Source organism: Gallinula chloropus (genome assembly GCF_964237585.1).
Source record: "Gallinula chloropus genome assembly, chromosome: 10".
Lineage (NCBI taxonomy): Eukaryota > Metazoa > Chordata > Aves > Gruiformes > Rallidae > Gallinula > Gallinula chloropus.
In genome coordinates, this window is record NC_140095.1 from 8,787,524 (window position 1) to 8,802,626 (window position 15,103).

Genomic DNA, 15,103 nt, shown 5'->3' on the forward strand with positions numbered 1-15,103 from the left:
CTTCCCCAGTCGAGAAGAGACTCCAAAAGCTTCCCACAGGCAGTGTGCCCCTCAGCAGGCTTCAGCTGGACAGCACAGTCCCTTCTGAGCACGAGACGCAAGGTAGGAGCTCCAGCGCCCCAGGACAGCACAGGCCTGGTGAAGCCATCGTGTTTGTCTCCTGCCTGCATCGCTTTAGAGCCATGGAGTCAAACCAGAGGGACAGGGAAGATCCAGAACCTGAAACCAACTGCTTTGAGGTATTTCAAGTATATTCCACAAACCCTTTAAGATGCAAAAAGCAGCATTAAAGAACTTTGCCTTTTATACACATATTATGAGCTCACACTTGGGGAACACCCAAACCAAAGCTGGTCCTGCTGCCAGCCATGTTCCCAATGCAGACTAACCCCACCAGGCACTGCTGCCCGTAGAGACGCTCCCAGCAGGTGTGTTTCTCAACCACTCCCCCCACCCCTAAAATACTGCACTCTTCCCATCCTGGATGGCTGACAAACCTTACACAGTGCCCCCCTGCAAGGGTGCCCAACGGGGAACAAACACTAACACAAACCTGCTGGTTTAAGGAGTGATGATTTATTTCTCTTTTCACCGTTTCACAGCAGCAATGTTCCTGTAGATGCTGTGGCCTAATTGTACAGGGGATGTGCACATCTCACCTGTGGAAGCATCAAGCTTCAGAACCTAAGAGAAACCCACACCCACAGCAGGGAGGAGGGCAGAAAACTGCGCCTCCAGCACCCATTCTCCTCATGAGAATGGTTCATTCTCACAGCCCTCCAGAGAAAGGGGCTCACGATGTTACTGATGCTCGACTGGAGTAATGGTGTTACTCTGCTGATGAGTGTAACCCACCCTCGCCCTGCCTCCACCTGCCTGGTTTTGTAGAAGGTCAAGAAAAAACAGGACACTACTGCATGGATCTTTTTCTTTGCAATATTAATCTCTACAGTGAAACATTCATAACGGCTCAACAGAGTAAAAATATGCTACATCAAAACTGTACCAGAAAAAGCAGGACCCCTGTAACAGCCGGAGAAGAGACTGCAGATAAAAATGAGAGATAAACAGCCAGCTTAAAAATATGCCACTGAAAACAGATGAGAAAACACACACAGCTGTCCCTTCTCTACAGTTTGTCGGGCTTGGGAACTGGAAACTCTCGTCTTCTTGCTGGACGCTGCTGCTGTCTCACCAAGGAAGAGACGGGACACGGTCCCAGTCAGACAAGTCCCTTTGACAGTGCGGAGCTGGGAGCCTGCTCAATGCCTCCCTGAAGCAGGTACTTGTCTCTTCCCAACGCAGCACCGTGTATTGCACTCCATCCACAGGGCAACGCGCCGCCTGCCAGCGAAACTCTCCACACAAATCACCGCAGCAGCAAGGCCACCCGCCCGGCATCGCTGTGAGAAGGCAGAGTGCTAAACACCCAGAGCTACGCCAGCCCTCTGATGGAGTGAGCTGCAGGTCCATAGAAAATACAGAAAGCAGAGACATCTGTCTACTCTCCTGGGAAGAACACACTGTTCGGATGGCAGACAAACTACCGATGAAGACAGGTTCCAAACTAAAAGCATTTCCCAGGGAATTAATTTACAAAGTGCCACTGGTCCTTGGAACCAAATGTAGTGTAGGTATATATCACAGCAGACACTGGCTCTGCAGCTTGTGTCGGCCCATCTCTGCACCGTGTGCAGAAGGAAGCGAATATTGAGACCCTTTACAATAGACTCCTTCCCTTTTTTATACAAAGGAAAATAAAAACATAAGTTAACCCAGCAATAAATAAAACTACAGACTGTGTGTGCCCTGGTCAGCCCCCTTTGTGCATTCCAATCAGACTGGAGAGCTTCTCACAGTGCTCGAGTTTCAGCGATTCGGCTTTCTGCTTCAGCCGCTCGTCTCTGTACAGCTTGGCCAAGTTTGACAAGTCAGACTCTGCAAGATGGAGAAAACACACAACAACAACCACATGTCATGAGGAAGCCCTGAGCCTACGTTAAACAATCGTTTCCCGGTGCTTTGTTACCCCTGTTGCTTTGGTTTTCTTGCTGAACTTCACCTCTTTTCAGTGAAGCTGGGCAGGGTAACAACTTCTGAGCGAGGCCATTGGGTGTAACCAGGGTTTAACCAGCTGCTCCAGAAAACTGTTTTCTGAACCACTTGAGGACTGAGTTGTAATAACCCTCCCTGCTAGCGCAGGGGTAGGGCAATAACCAAAACAAATGACTGATTATTATGGTTTACAAAGCATGAACTGTACAAATACAGAAGTCACAAAAGGTTTCAAATGATGTTAAAGAGCTACAGAGCAGGTGACTGCTCCAAGCCGTATGTATATATTTAAAGCAGCTGCATAAAGAGGGGCCCGTAGGACGCTGTTCGGTCTGACTCACAGCACACGTCTCCAGCAAAACCACTATCTACACCCAAACCAGTGCAGGGGTCCTTGCCAACATCCCACTGGGCACAGACCAGCAGAGGGGGTTACTCTACACTCCCCACCCCCCCTCCCCAGTATTTAAGTGACAAGCCAGAAGGGAATTGCACCTCAACGCCTACTTTTCCTACGGCTTCCTTGAGACTGTGTCAGCTGTCTGCAGCCTCTCGTGAGCTAAGCAGGAATTTCAGGACCTGCATCAATGCAATTCCTTTGGCAGGAGCTTCACCCAGAAGGCACTATAATTCATTTTTTAATTGATCACAGACAGGTGAGCAGCTAGCTGAGGGACTTGCCTGAAAGGCCCCTGTGCCCGTTCATTAAGGCTGCAATCCTGAATGCACATCACATATTCCCCCCTCTGCCCCCCCCTTCTCCAAGCTGAGACAATCCCATTGTTTAAATTATTTCCCCCAAGTAATTCAGAGAAGTTTCTTTTGCTGATGAGCTAAGGAAGTCTTAATATAGCTTTCTCCCTGAAGAACACTCCAGAGCCAGGATTAGATGCACCTAAGAGAATAGCAGTAATTTGTTTCTGAAAAGGTCAAAATTTCCCTAAGCACAGGCTACCTGATGACACTCAGCTTTTCACAGAGCTTTCATACACCTCATTTTACAGTCCTTCAGAAGGGAAAGAACTTCAATAGGTCCTTTCATGCCTCATGTCCTCTGTTCCACTGCGATTTAAAGCCATTTGACCCTCCACCTATTTACTGGAAAGCTTTACAAACTGATAGGAACCAAGTGTTATGTTTCAGATCAGGAATCATCTTGCAGGTGTTATAAGCAAAACGCCACTCGAGGAGCAGTGGGCATATAGACTTGACAAGCCTTCAGCAAAACCAGGCTCAGGAAATCCTCTCTGGGCCCTGAGTCCCTGGAGTTCTGCAGTGTGAAAATAAAAAACACTCGAGTTTATACTCACAGCATTGGGCAAAATGATTCCCTGGGCTTTCGACAGCATTTGTTCTGCCATGTCTCTTTCTTTTATACAGAGTTGTTCCTCTGAACTTTCTCTCTCAGAGGAAGTCCTACATCATGGCATTCCAGCTCCACATCTCTTTGAACTTAACTGCACTGAAGATTTTGGGAGACCAAAGCCAACTTTTACACGCTGTGCTGTGAAGGGAGGAGCACTGTGCGTGCAGTGGTGTAAAAGCCACCAGCTGAACATGATACTGATGCATCAGTTACCTTGGAAGCTTTTCTTGAGGTAGCTGGGCAACAGTAACACTCTTCCAGTCATAAACCCAAGGACTTCAAGCTGTTCCTGTGTAACTAGGCCCATTTTGGTGGTGCTGCAGAGAAATGCACCCTCACAAACAAAACCAACCTACTTTTAATAGGTATTTGACCAAAAAAGGAAAGTCAGCTGCGTGAAGTGAAACACCCCGACAAGAGCTGATGGACCAAAGTTCTGAACTGACAGCTAAGAACTGTCTCAACACATCCAGAGCGTTTCTCCCCAGCACTCCACCATCTATTTGGAGTTTATTTTTACAAGCCTGGCTGCACTGGAGTTAGCACTGTCTCAGCTGTGTGCGTTACCTAGGTGGTAATCATTCTGAGAATGATTTCTGGTTTTAGTTACAGTGGCCTCCTCATGCTGTTGCTGCTTGCAGACCTCATAAATACATTTGCAGAGGTGTGACCAATAAAGCCCCTGAGTGTAAGAGAGGAGCACTGCTGGGCAGGCATTACTTGGCATTCGATGCTGGACTGTCTCCCCCCTCTCTCAGGCTCAAAACCCTGCTGCCCGTTTTGGGGCACAGCACTCCTTAGCTCGAGGTCTACGTGAAAGAGACAATGTAGTGACTTTCAGTTGCACAAGGCAAATTAAAAGGCTTTTTCTGTGAGAGTTAGATCCCATCCCTTAGCAAGCCCACCTTCATGGCTATGAACAGCCACACCGTGCCTGGAGGCTGCAACTGCCAGCCGCAGATGCTCAGAGAGCACAGGCCAAGCACAGCAAAAACTAAGGGGCTGACTGGGATTTTTATGGTCTTATATGATGGATTCTTTCCTTCTCTAACTTCAGAGCCCCTTTTTGCATAGTTCTCTTTAAAAGCCAGGTTGGTAGCTTTCACTAACACAAACAAAACAACCCTGCCCATCAAAACCCTGTGAATAGTTTGGCAGCACCAAGCTCGTTACCTCTGGCACAGGGTTACACAGGTCTGGCTGAAGCACCGCACGGGTGCCCACACTGATGCAACCAGTAAAGGAACAGAGGGGAATGTTTGCAGCAGTGTGCTGAGGCCTCCTGTTACATGGAGCACCTCAGAAAGCCCTCCCAGTGGGTGAAAGCAGCCTGCCTGCTACTACTGAACATTTACACTGACACAACTTCTTCCAGGTTGCTTCATGCACCGCAGCCCTTGGTGTTCACTCATTTTAGGGTGATGAGTTCTTTAGCTGCAAAGGAGGGAGTTGCCACGTGCCAACTCCACCTAGTCCTTGTACTGTGATTTCTGTTACTTTGTAGGGTTACAAGGGAAAAAAAAAAGCATGGATTTGCTTTATTTTAAATGAACTAGAGGAGTATTAATCAACAATCTGATCTGGGGTTGCACCACAGGCTGTTATGGCCTCAGGACTGCTGGGAGCATGATGATCTGACACTTCCATCTCTGCCTTCACTCTTTCTGCATTGGGTTCTTTTTTTATAAAGACAAATCTCGACTGTGGTGCAAAACATGCTCTCCAACTCAGCTAAACATAGAAAATGCAAATAAGTGCACACACCAAGCACAGAAGCACACTCTTTGAAAACTGATAGCAATAACAGAGTCCACTGCAAGATTACCAAAAGCACCTGAACAGGCTCTGGGCTCTCCTGATTAAACTGTGAAGAAAAAGTTAAGCCTGTCTCCTCCCAGAGCAGCTGAAGCTAAAATGACTCTGCTCTAGCCATGGAAACACTGAATAAGTGATGTGTCAAGATCTCTTCTAGCCATAACTATCTGTCAGTGCTACATAACGTAGTGGATTATACATTTAAAACAAGATGTTTAAACCAAGAGTTACTCAGGCATAAAACCTGAGTGGAAAAAACCCTGTCTCAAACGGTGAAGTCTACTTTCCACTTGTCTCTCAGGTTCCCCTAAAATTGATCTGACAGACCCTCAAGAAAAGCAAATTCTTTGTTACAAGCAGGTGTGAGAAATAGCAGTGCAAGGCTTGAGATGTTCACAGCATCGGAAAAGGAGGCTAAAAATGGCAGGTGCTTTGTGAAGCATAGCCACCATGCAACTACCCTGGGGTTGCAGGCACACAGGCAGAACAAAAATAACTTACTTTGCTGTTTCTCCTTCCAGCAGCTGGTCTGAATATAGTCTATGTAATCTTTCTCAACCGTTTTCTCTAGCTCTTGAAGCTCTGCTCCTTGATAATTCTTTTCAAAGTTTTTATCAACATAGTAAGGCACCTGCAAGTTCTCGGTTTCTCTACTGATAACATGGCCTATGGACCTGTGAAAACACCATGGAGAAATCAGATATTTTCTTGCCTAAGCAGTCCAAACATAAAGAAATCAAGAGATGTTTCTCCATATTTGCAATTCCAGAAGATGCTGTTTACCACAGCTGCTTTGCAGTTACTTTCTGCAGGACTCTGGCTCCCTCAATCACCCGATAAGGAAATCACAAGCCTCAGGCACAGCAAGCTGGGCACACCAGACAGAATTCACCCCCCTCTGCTAGGAAAACACAGGAAAATATCTAACATTTGGAGATATCTGCAAAGAACTGACATCCCTCCAAATCCTGTATTTGTTCTCAACAGCTCAGTCAAGACACTACCAAAACATAAGCACAGTTTTTATCTGTGAACAGAAGCTCCACACACTTTCTTCTGTTTGCTGCAATTTCTGGCAAGCTGGGTCAAGAATTCCATGGGAACTGATGACAGAGAGAGATTACAGGAAAGGCACGAGGCCCTAGTGCTGCTTAGGGCATGATGCAATTGGAATGGGATCTTCCTGGTTTCTTTAGTAGAAATAACAATTAGCAGGGGAGGCTGTAGTTACACTTTCCTTTAGAGTTCTATAATCGTGAGCAAGCAAAGCGGGGCAAGGAATATCCCAAGGAATATCCTGGAGGAGGAATTAGATGCTATGACACAGACACTGGATTAAACTATACCCTCAGGCTGCATTTCCTTATTTGAGCAAAGATGCCCAGGCATTTTTTAAATCACTGCTCAGAGGAAGAGAGGCAGGCAGCCAAACACCAGGGTTAGATTCTACCCAGTGGAATCCAGTTTACCCCTTTCCATTTCCTGGACTCTTTTCTTTCTATGTCTCAGAGACAAAAGCTTTTATTTCTATAACAATTTCTTTTAGGGCTGTGTTTTGGGCTTTTTTTTAAGGATGTGATGCAGAGAAGCAGTGTAAGAGTCAGGCCTGAGCCTGGTATACAGTCTCAAACCAACAAGAGAAAGGGAGGAGGCGAAGAAAAGCAGGAGAGATTAGCTGCTTGGGGCAGCGTGGGAGGTTTCACGTGGGACTGGCAGATACCAAAACACTCGGAAAAAAAACCCAAACCCAACCCAAAGCAAAATAACCACCACCCTCTTGTTCTTGTGCCAGCTCTAAAACACTGACATCTCGTGGTAACCACCGACACAGCGCGTCGGGCTGTGCCAGCGGAGAGGAACCGGGGCTACTGTGAGCAGTTACTCCTAGCCGGAGCAAGGGGAGTGTTGGGACTGTGTTCAAGCTCTGCTGACTCCCACTCCTACCTCCCCAACGCCAGGTCTGCTATTGCCTACTCAAGACCTTCCCTCCTCCCAAGGCTGGATGCTGAGAGGAGCAAGTGGGTTTTCCTCTGCCCCATAAACTCGGACTATAGTGGGCCTGGCAGCTTTTCTGCTGCTTCCAGAGCTGACCATCCTGCCCTCTGCAACCCTGGGATCTTTCCTGCTTCTTTACAGTCATTAAATCAGGGCATTTCAGGGCTTTCATGATTTGTAGAGCCTGTCAATTCTTCTGCTGGAATTCAGGCTCCAGAGCAGACTTGGATTTACACTACAGACAGGTAGATTTGGTTCTTAACTGCTTGTCATGGGAACCTGGGTGGGGGTACAGAGATGCCTGGGGGCTGGGCAGGCCAGAGGGTGATCAGGGCTGTGGCTGAGCTACACCCACATTCCTGAGACTGTATCACTGCTGTGCACAAACAAACACTTCACACCAGTTGAGAAGGCTTTCTGGCTCCTTGCCTCCATTTGTTCAGCACACAGGGGTTAACCTCATCCCGATAGTGCTCAGAACTCGATAGAGGCTGTGGGATTTCCTTATTTACAGAGTGATAACACTTTCTAGAGAAAGAGCAGAACAGAACAGAACACTAACAAGCATTTTGCTGTCAAGTCCAACTTCTGCCCAGCTGCTTATCACAAACACAGACCAGAAAAATGTGATTTTAAACGACTTACGATTTGTAGAATAGGCTGTAGGGTGGGTTTGTGGCCATCAGTTGAGTTATAACTGACACGACTATTATGATGAAAACTGGCATCAACTGAATGAATGCAGAATATGAATTCTGGAAAGAACAACAATAATTAGTTTTCAAGAAAGATACAGATGGGAAAGGATGCATCTGTCCACAGAAACTGGGGTACCTATCATGGATCAACAGTGTAGCAAATGTAAACTGAAAGGAAAACAAAAAGTACTTTAAAACTCGGAGGGATGACATTTTAATTTCAAAATGACCTTTATTAATAATCTCAGAGCTCTTTAAAGCTCTTTTCCTTCAATTATGTTTTCCTGACAATTCCTTCTCCTACAGCTTTGTTTTCAAGGTGATAGATGCCCACTGTACCCATCAGTGACAACCTCCACCTCTGTTTAAGCACTGGTGAACGGCTGAGATGCAAAGGGGTAACACACCACGTGTAGTGTAACTTCAGACAGGATGCAAGCACTTGCTGGGGGTTTTTTTTGTCTGAATTAACTTAGTACAACTAAAGAGTGGAAAAAATATCCAAGGACTAGAGTTTCAGTCTGTTGAAAAGTATCCCAGACCCATCCTGCTCTGGGCTGGACAAACCCTGTGCAGCACCCACGCAGAAACCACATGCTAATTTACAGAAGGATTGAAGACACTGCAAGGAGAAGCCAACACTTCCCTATCTGTTGTCAGCCCACATCTGGACTAATTGTTGTTGGATTACCAAACCACTGGAGCCTGCAAAAAGTAAACACCAAGAAAACACTGTGACAGAAACTCCAGGGCCTGTAATCCCACCAACTCAATGTATGTCTACAGTAGAGACTGATGAAAGGCAATCTAGTTACTTTTGAAAACCTCTACTTTGGCTGCAGACTGGAGGAGAACACTGAGCATTCAAGCATGGGAAAACCTGTCTTAGCTTCAGATGTGTAAGCAGACCCCTTGCCCTAGTGCAATATTTATCCCCCCTGGGTACCTGTGGCCTATTTTCTTCCTCCTCTTGCTCCTGTGTCCACACCCTTTCATTTCGGTGCCTCTGTGGGTAGTAGTGAGCATCTCTGGCTACATTTGAGAACATATGGATATTTCCTGTTCAACAAAACCAGGAGAGAGCTGTGATTTCCATCCAGTTTCTCACTGATTAGGCACAGCCTGAATTACAGTTGTGAGACCTCAGATTAAAAAGCATAAACATACCTCAGACACAATGCCAAACTAATAAATTGTTCCAACAAAAGCATACTAGAGACATTCTGCAGATTGCCCCAAGTCCATCTTAATTTAAATCAAACTGCAGAAACATGCTAATAGGAGACAGAGTAATAAACCCCCTATTTTGTGTTTGTCACATTCACTTGCCCAGCCGTAGCTTGCGTTGCATCCCCGGGCTCTGAGCAGGAAAATTCATTTTCTTCACCAGTCTCAGACCATGAATTATGGATTCCATAATTACTGAATGTGGTCTTCCACACTTATTTCTAGTTTCTCTTCCTTCAAGCTATTAAACAGTATCATTTAATGCCTTTATAATAAGAAAAGAGATTTTAAAATAGCTTTTTGAGTTAAAAAAAAAAGAGTACAACTCAGGGTTTCCTTTCTTGCACTCTGAATGCAGATGAGTTATTTTTAAAATTCTAAAATGAGAAAAGAACCACACGTGCTGTTGATTTGAAGCTTGCCACATGAGTATCTTAATAATAGCTGTGCTCTCCTCTGTTGAAATTCAGGATGTCTTTGTATTAGAGAATTAAAATGCATGGCCTTATGGCAACAGAAATGCAAGTCTATTCTGAAGCCCTGGGAAAGACATCACATCATTTTACACTCTTACACTGTCCTTTCTCTGAATTTCTCAAAGAATTCTGCAAGAAGGCTGGGCAGGAGTCACCTCTGCTACTGTGTCAAACCATGTTTCCTTGCTTGCTCAATGGCTTTTCCAAGGGCCTAGGCATGTTTGCAGCGATGGCACCAAGAGAGAGCCAAAGCTGGCGTGAGGAAGGGAAGTCTCTCCCTTGAAAAAGGGTTTGTTTCTATCATTCAGCACTGCTCAGACAGTATTTTACCAAGCTGAAAAAAACCCAGAAACCTGTGTGGGGAGAGAAGAACTGCTTTCATAGGATGGCTAGGAAAAAAAGTTCTCCCAAAGTTCCAAAGCTTCCAAAAGTTTCTCAAAGTATTTCTGCCAGCAGCGTCTTTCCTTCCATGTGCATTTATTTTTAAGAAGGAAGTTCAACTTGCAGCCTCTACCCGTTTAACTGCAACACTCAGCCAGGTGGAGAGTCTCCTTTCAGAATTAACATTTAACACTTCCAGTTATTTTTCCACTGAATATCCATAGAAGAAAAATGCATGGTAAAAAACAAGCCATAAACCTGTGCACAAAACCTCTGTGAATTATTTTACCCTAACACCAGCATTTCTTGCTCAGATTTCCAGGAAGCCTGGTGATAGCCAGGTGTCACAAAACCAAACCCAGCACAACACTGCAGCTTACACCAATCTCAGCTCATGCACACAGGTCCTATTTCTAAAACTATGGCAGTTAAAACAAAAGGTTCTCTTTCTATCAACTACCCAGACAGGCTCTTCCCTTCCTAAGTAGCAGCTGTGTGGACTTTGCCTCTTTGAAAAGCTATTGAAGGGATAATTTTCTGTAATTTAAAACTCACTTTTAGATTAGGAGAATGTACTTGAATTCAGACCTGGAAACATATGTCTGGCAGGGAAACTGCTGGTAACTACCAACACCTACTACTATGAAATGATCTTTTTATCTTCTTATTCTTTGCCACTTTAACAGGAATTCCCACTTACTACTTCACATCACTCCACCTGTTAAACCTGCCGTGCCCATCACCCAAATTCCTCCTACAGCTCCCCAGTTTCTTGTCCTCCACCCCGAGCATCCCAGCTACACAGCAGTGGTGTTCCACGAGGGCAGCACGTTGCTGGCAGCCGAGGCACAAGAGTGTGGGATTTCTTGCCTTGCAAACTCAGTGTGGAATTACTCCACCCTCAGTTCAGCTTGCTTTGCTCATCCAAGATCTCCGTAGCTGCAAGGTGCTACCACACAGACTGAAATTACGGGGAGCTTGGAGTAACTACCTCTGTCTGTGGCTTCAGGCTGTAGTAATTGGTGTGTATGTTGCTTTACACCTCACCTTGGAGGTGAGAAAGTTTACAAGGGTGCTAAAGCCATTTGCTAGATGCTGCCAGGAATGCTGCTGAGCTCGGTGCACCTTGCAGATTTACTTTGAAACCAAACTCATATTGCACTGATCTTGCAGTATCTTCCCCTCTTCATGACAAATACAAAAGCCAGGGCTGGACCGAGAGGTCTGGGTCTGGAGACTGCACACTCCGCGACAGCCAGCCTTTCCTGGCAGGCAGCACCTTCTCAGCTGGGAAGCTGTCATTTCTTTACAGTACACAGGCTGCCACGAGCCAAAGGAACTCTGATGACTTCCTACTTACATGGGCAGCAGAGCCACAGCGCCAGGAGCTGCCGCCATGCCATACTGGAACGCAGTGAGGCACCAGCAGCAAAGATGCCTGGGATCCCTTGCAGTCTGCACCTCATTTCACCTCCCATACCATTTCTGGCTTCAGACAATGGAGGGAATAAAAACAACAAGAAGGAGGGGCCTCAGCTACAGCTGGTATTAAAATATTGCCTACCCAAGAAGCAAACAACCTAGCTCCTTGCCAGAGCAGTATGTTCTTACCCCTAACCAGCACTGTCAGAAACTGTCAGGAGAGGCTGGGAGGTCAGAAACTTGCCCTGGCAGGAACAGCCATCACCCACTGGCAGCACTCCCTCCCAGGAGCACTCCAGACAGCAAGGCTGCACTTTCAGCGTGTTTAGGGAACAGAGGTGCTAAAATCTGAAGTTTAAACTGTGTGTTCAAAGCAAGGAAGAGAGAAAAGAGTAAATCCAAACAGGTTTTTTTTTCTCTTTTCACATGTTTAATCAGCTCTCCAAGCAGTGCCAAGAGAAGCTGAACTTCCTTCATGGCCTGGCGTCAGTTCCAAAGCACTGCAGGCAGATACTAACCTGTAGGAAAGTGCCCACCAAAAAACACGTTGAATATTTCTTCTGGTGTAATGTCTGCCTCGAATTCTGTGTAGTAATTATAGTGCCTGGCCTGGCCAGTGCTGACATGCTCTTGGTCACTTCCGAATTCATCGTACCGTAAGCGCTTCTCAGGGTTGCTCAGGACTGCAAAAGCATTGCCTATTGCTGGAGAGAGGGAATTAGAAGTAGTGTTACATGGGCACATCAAGCAGTATTTCCAGATCTCAGGCTTTGATACACAGAATAGCAACAAAGCCCAGACAGGCACAGAAAATCCGTGTTTAGCCAAAGCCTGAATTGCTTTTGGAAGAACTGCCTTCGTAAAAGCAGCGTTACAACACTGCCATTGCCTGTGGGGGAACCTATTTCCTGCTATCATGGATACCAGGAGAAAGACAAACATGTTAAAAGGATATGGAGAGAGTTGAAATATTTGTAAAACTGAGGTGAAAGAGTCCACATTGGCCAAGAAATTGAGAGTGTGACATTTTATCAGAGCAAATGAAGTACTGACACAGAAGTGCAGTTCTGTAAACAATCACTATAAAGTTAATGGCTGCAGAGACCAAGTAAAATGCAGACCCCTGGCCCAGGTGTGTATCAGCCACGATGCACGTGAAGCTGTACAACACATCCATCTCATGCTTCACATCAAACCACCCACCTGTTTGGTTCGGTTTCTTCCTTCACCTCTGACAGAGCACAGCTGTAAGAGCTGTTCAGGGAGACATACAACCCTAACACACAAAGAGCGAAGCCCCTCAGAGCCTCCTTATTCTGTCAGGCTGCTGACTCTCTTACTCCCCTCGTGCTGGTGCAGACAGCTGTGACACTGCAGGAAGAGGCGAAGGGGTTTAGGTGCTAACGCTGGTGAGATGGGCTTAGACTGTGGCATTACTGAAAAGTCCATGTGTGGAATATCAGCCTCAAACTTCACACTCCAGCGTGTACCAGCACACTGAACGTTATCTGCCACAGGGAGCTGTCAGTGATTACACAACGCTGGGCTCCCCTGCGCAGCCGGCATCATCTCCGAGCATCGCTCTGGACCCCTGGCAGTCCCCAGGAATGACATTCGGCAGCTGCTTTCCTCTGCTTCCGATGGAATTCTGTGTTTTTGAGGACTAAAGAGCAAACCTGGCCCAGCATCCTGCGTGGATGGTGTGTATCTGCCTGTAAACGAGGACGAGCCGTACGGGCCTGCGTGCTGCCTTCACATGAGGCGCAGGACTGTAACGCCTGAGGCAGCCGCCCTCGCCCCCCCCCAGGCCCGGCGCCCCTCAGCACCGGCCCGGCCGCCGCCTCGCCTCACCTTTAAAGGCGTCCGTTGCCCCGGGAGCGCGGTTCTTGTCGGGGTGGAATTTCAGGGCCAGCTTGCGGTAAGCCTTCTTCAGGTCCTCCTCGCTGGCGTCCCTCTCCACCCCCAGGATCTCGTAGTAGTTCCGACAGCGCTTTATCCTGGGAGCCAGCACCAGGTTACCGGCCGGGCCGCCGCCCCCCCCGGGGAGCAGAGCCCCTCCATCGCCCCCCGCCGCCTCCCACCGAGCCGGCCCCGCCGCTCTCCACACCCCCGCCCCGCCCCCGCCTTCGCCTCAGGCGGCCCCTCTCGCCCCCGCCTCACCGCCGCACGCCGTCCAGCTGCTCCGCCGTGTAGGTCATGGCGGCCGCGGCGGGCCCCGGGGCAGCCCGCCCGCTCCTCACAGCCCGCTGCCCCGGCCCGGCCGCGCCGCCATGTTGCGCGCGGAGGTGGCGGCGGCCGCGCGGAGGCTTCTGGGTACCGGAGTCCCGAGGGCCCCCCCGTGTGTGTGTCCCGTGTCCCCCCCCGGAGCGCGCGGACTACAGCACCCAGCAGGCACCGCGCGGAGGCGTCCGCGTCGGGTGCCTCGTGACGCCGGAGCGAGTCCCGTGACGTCACCGGTCTCCTCAAGCGCAGAGCCGCAGAAGACCCCGCTGGGGAGAGACTGTTGAGGTCATCGAGTCCAGCCGCTGCTGTCCTCTGCTGACTGGCAGGGGCTTCCCGGCAGCGCCGCTGCGTTGGCACGGCCACGGGAGATGGGGAGTTGCCTGCGCTGCAACACAGGGCCGAGGTTCAGAGCCCCTTCCCGCCCCGCGCAGGGCTCCAGAGAGCTGGAGAGGGGCCGGTGCCGAGGGCGGGGAGGGCCAGGCCCAGGGGAAGGGCCTTCAGCTGCAGGAGGGCAGCTGGAGAGGGGCTGGGAGGCAGAAGTCTTTCCCCAGGAAGGGGGAGGCCCTGGCACAGGGTGCCCAGGGAAGCTGGGGCTGTCCCTGGATTCCTGGGAGGGTTCAAGGCTGGGTTAGATGGAGCTTGGGGCACTCTGGGATGGGGGGGTGTCCCTGCCCATGGCTGGTTCACAACCCAGCACTGAGGGGGCTTTAATGTCCCTTCCCACCCAAACCAGTCTGGGATGTGGTGATCTTCTGGCCAAGCTTTTGATGGAAACCCCTTGAGGGCTTGTCCTGCAGCTCCTTCTAGCTGCATTCGTGCATTGCTGCTGCTTGTTTCCCCTCAGACCATCTGCCAGTTAAACTGTGGCTGATGAGCTGTGGGAGTGGAGTCGTGGTGTGAGGGAGCTGGTATGTTCCACCAGTGTGCTTTGTAGGAGCACAGCAGCTTGGAGAAGGTTTCTCCTTTCATGTGAGCTGCAGCAATGGGAAGTTTGAGGTTACATCACTTGCATTGTTTATTTGGTGTTCATTCTGTCTTTTGAAGAAGGTCAAAGTTGGAATTTTCCTTTTGGATGTGGTCAGTTTTAGAGTGGAACAGATTGTGGTGCTCTTGATGAGCAGGTTACTCGTCAAGAGCCTCAAGTCTGTGGAAAGGAAAAGCATAAAGGAAGGAAAATTAAGCACGGGACCATCTGCCAGAGGTCGTTGTAGAGGAGAGGTTAGTGAAGTGTCTTGTCAGTTACTGAAGTGTCTGACATCACAGGTGCTCCAGCTGCCTTTGTGGTGTCTTCCTAGGATTAAAAACCTCCTTGTGAGGCACCACACACCTCAGGTCTCAGATCTGGAACTCTCTGGATCCACCTGCCTAGGATTCATGGGGGTTCTTGTGCTTCAGCAAACCCACGGGTCTGGTGGGGGCTGGCTGAGTGATGTCATTTTACTTTT

The 15,103-nt window shown here is 48.5% G+C and overlaps 1 protein-coding gene across 2 annotated transcripts; it reads right to left on the bottom strand.

Annotated features, from left to right (window-relative positions):
- Positions 1–562: 562 nt before the first annotated feature.
- Positions 563–13,702, bottom strand: DNAJC18 (DnaJ heat shock protein family (Hsp40) member C18). 2 transcript variants are annotated; one of them, XM_084268866.1, is made up of 7 exons: positions 13,596–13,702; positions 13,287–13,432; positions 11,954–12,139; positions 8,876–8,988; positions 7,877–7,986; positions 5,738–5,910; positions 563–1,938 (listed from the first exon to the last, which is right to left on the bottom strand). In XM_084268866.1, the coding sequence occupies exons 1-7, from the start codon at positions 13,631–13,633 to the stop codon at positions 1,814–1,816; spliced, it is 891 nt and encodes a 296-aa protein (XP_084124992.1). In that variant the 5' UTR covers positions 13,634–13,702; the 3' UTR covers positions 563–1,813. The 2 variants fall into 2 exon arrangements, with proteins under 2 accessions (XP_084124992.1, XP_084124991.1); XM_084268865.1 differs by lacking the exons at positions 13,287–13,432; positions 13,596–13,702 and having other exon boundaries at positions 11,954–12,428.
- Positions 13,703–15,103: the final 1,401 nt, after the last annotated feature.

Excerpts from the sequence above, each read along its gene's own strand:
- DNAJC18 (XM_084268865.1), bottom strand. The coding sequence starts at position 12,377 with ATGTTTGTCTTTCTCCTGGTATCCATGATAGCAGGAAATAGGTTCCCC. Across the intron at positions 8,989-11,953 it reads TGGTGGGCACTTTCCTACAG|GAAATATCCATATGTTCTCA; the intron begins GTTAGTATCTGC and ends TTTGTTGAACAG. Across the intron at positions 7,987-8,875 it reads AGGAAGAAAATAGGCCACAG|AATTCATATTCTGCATTCAT; the intron begins GTACCCAGGGGG and ends TGTTCTTTCCAG.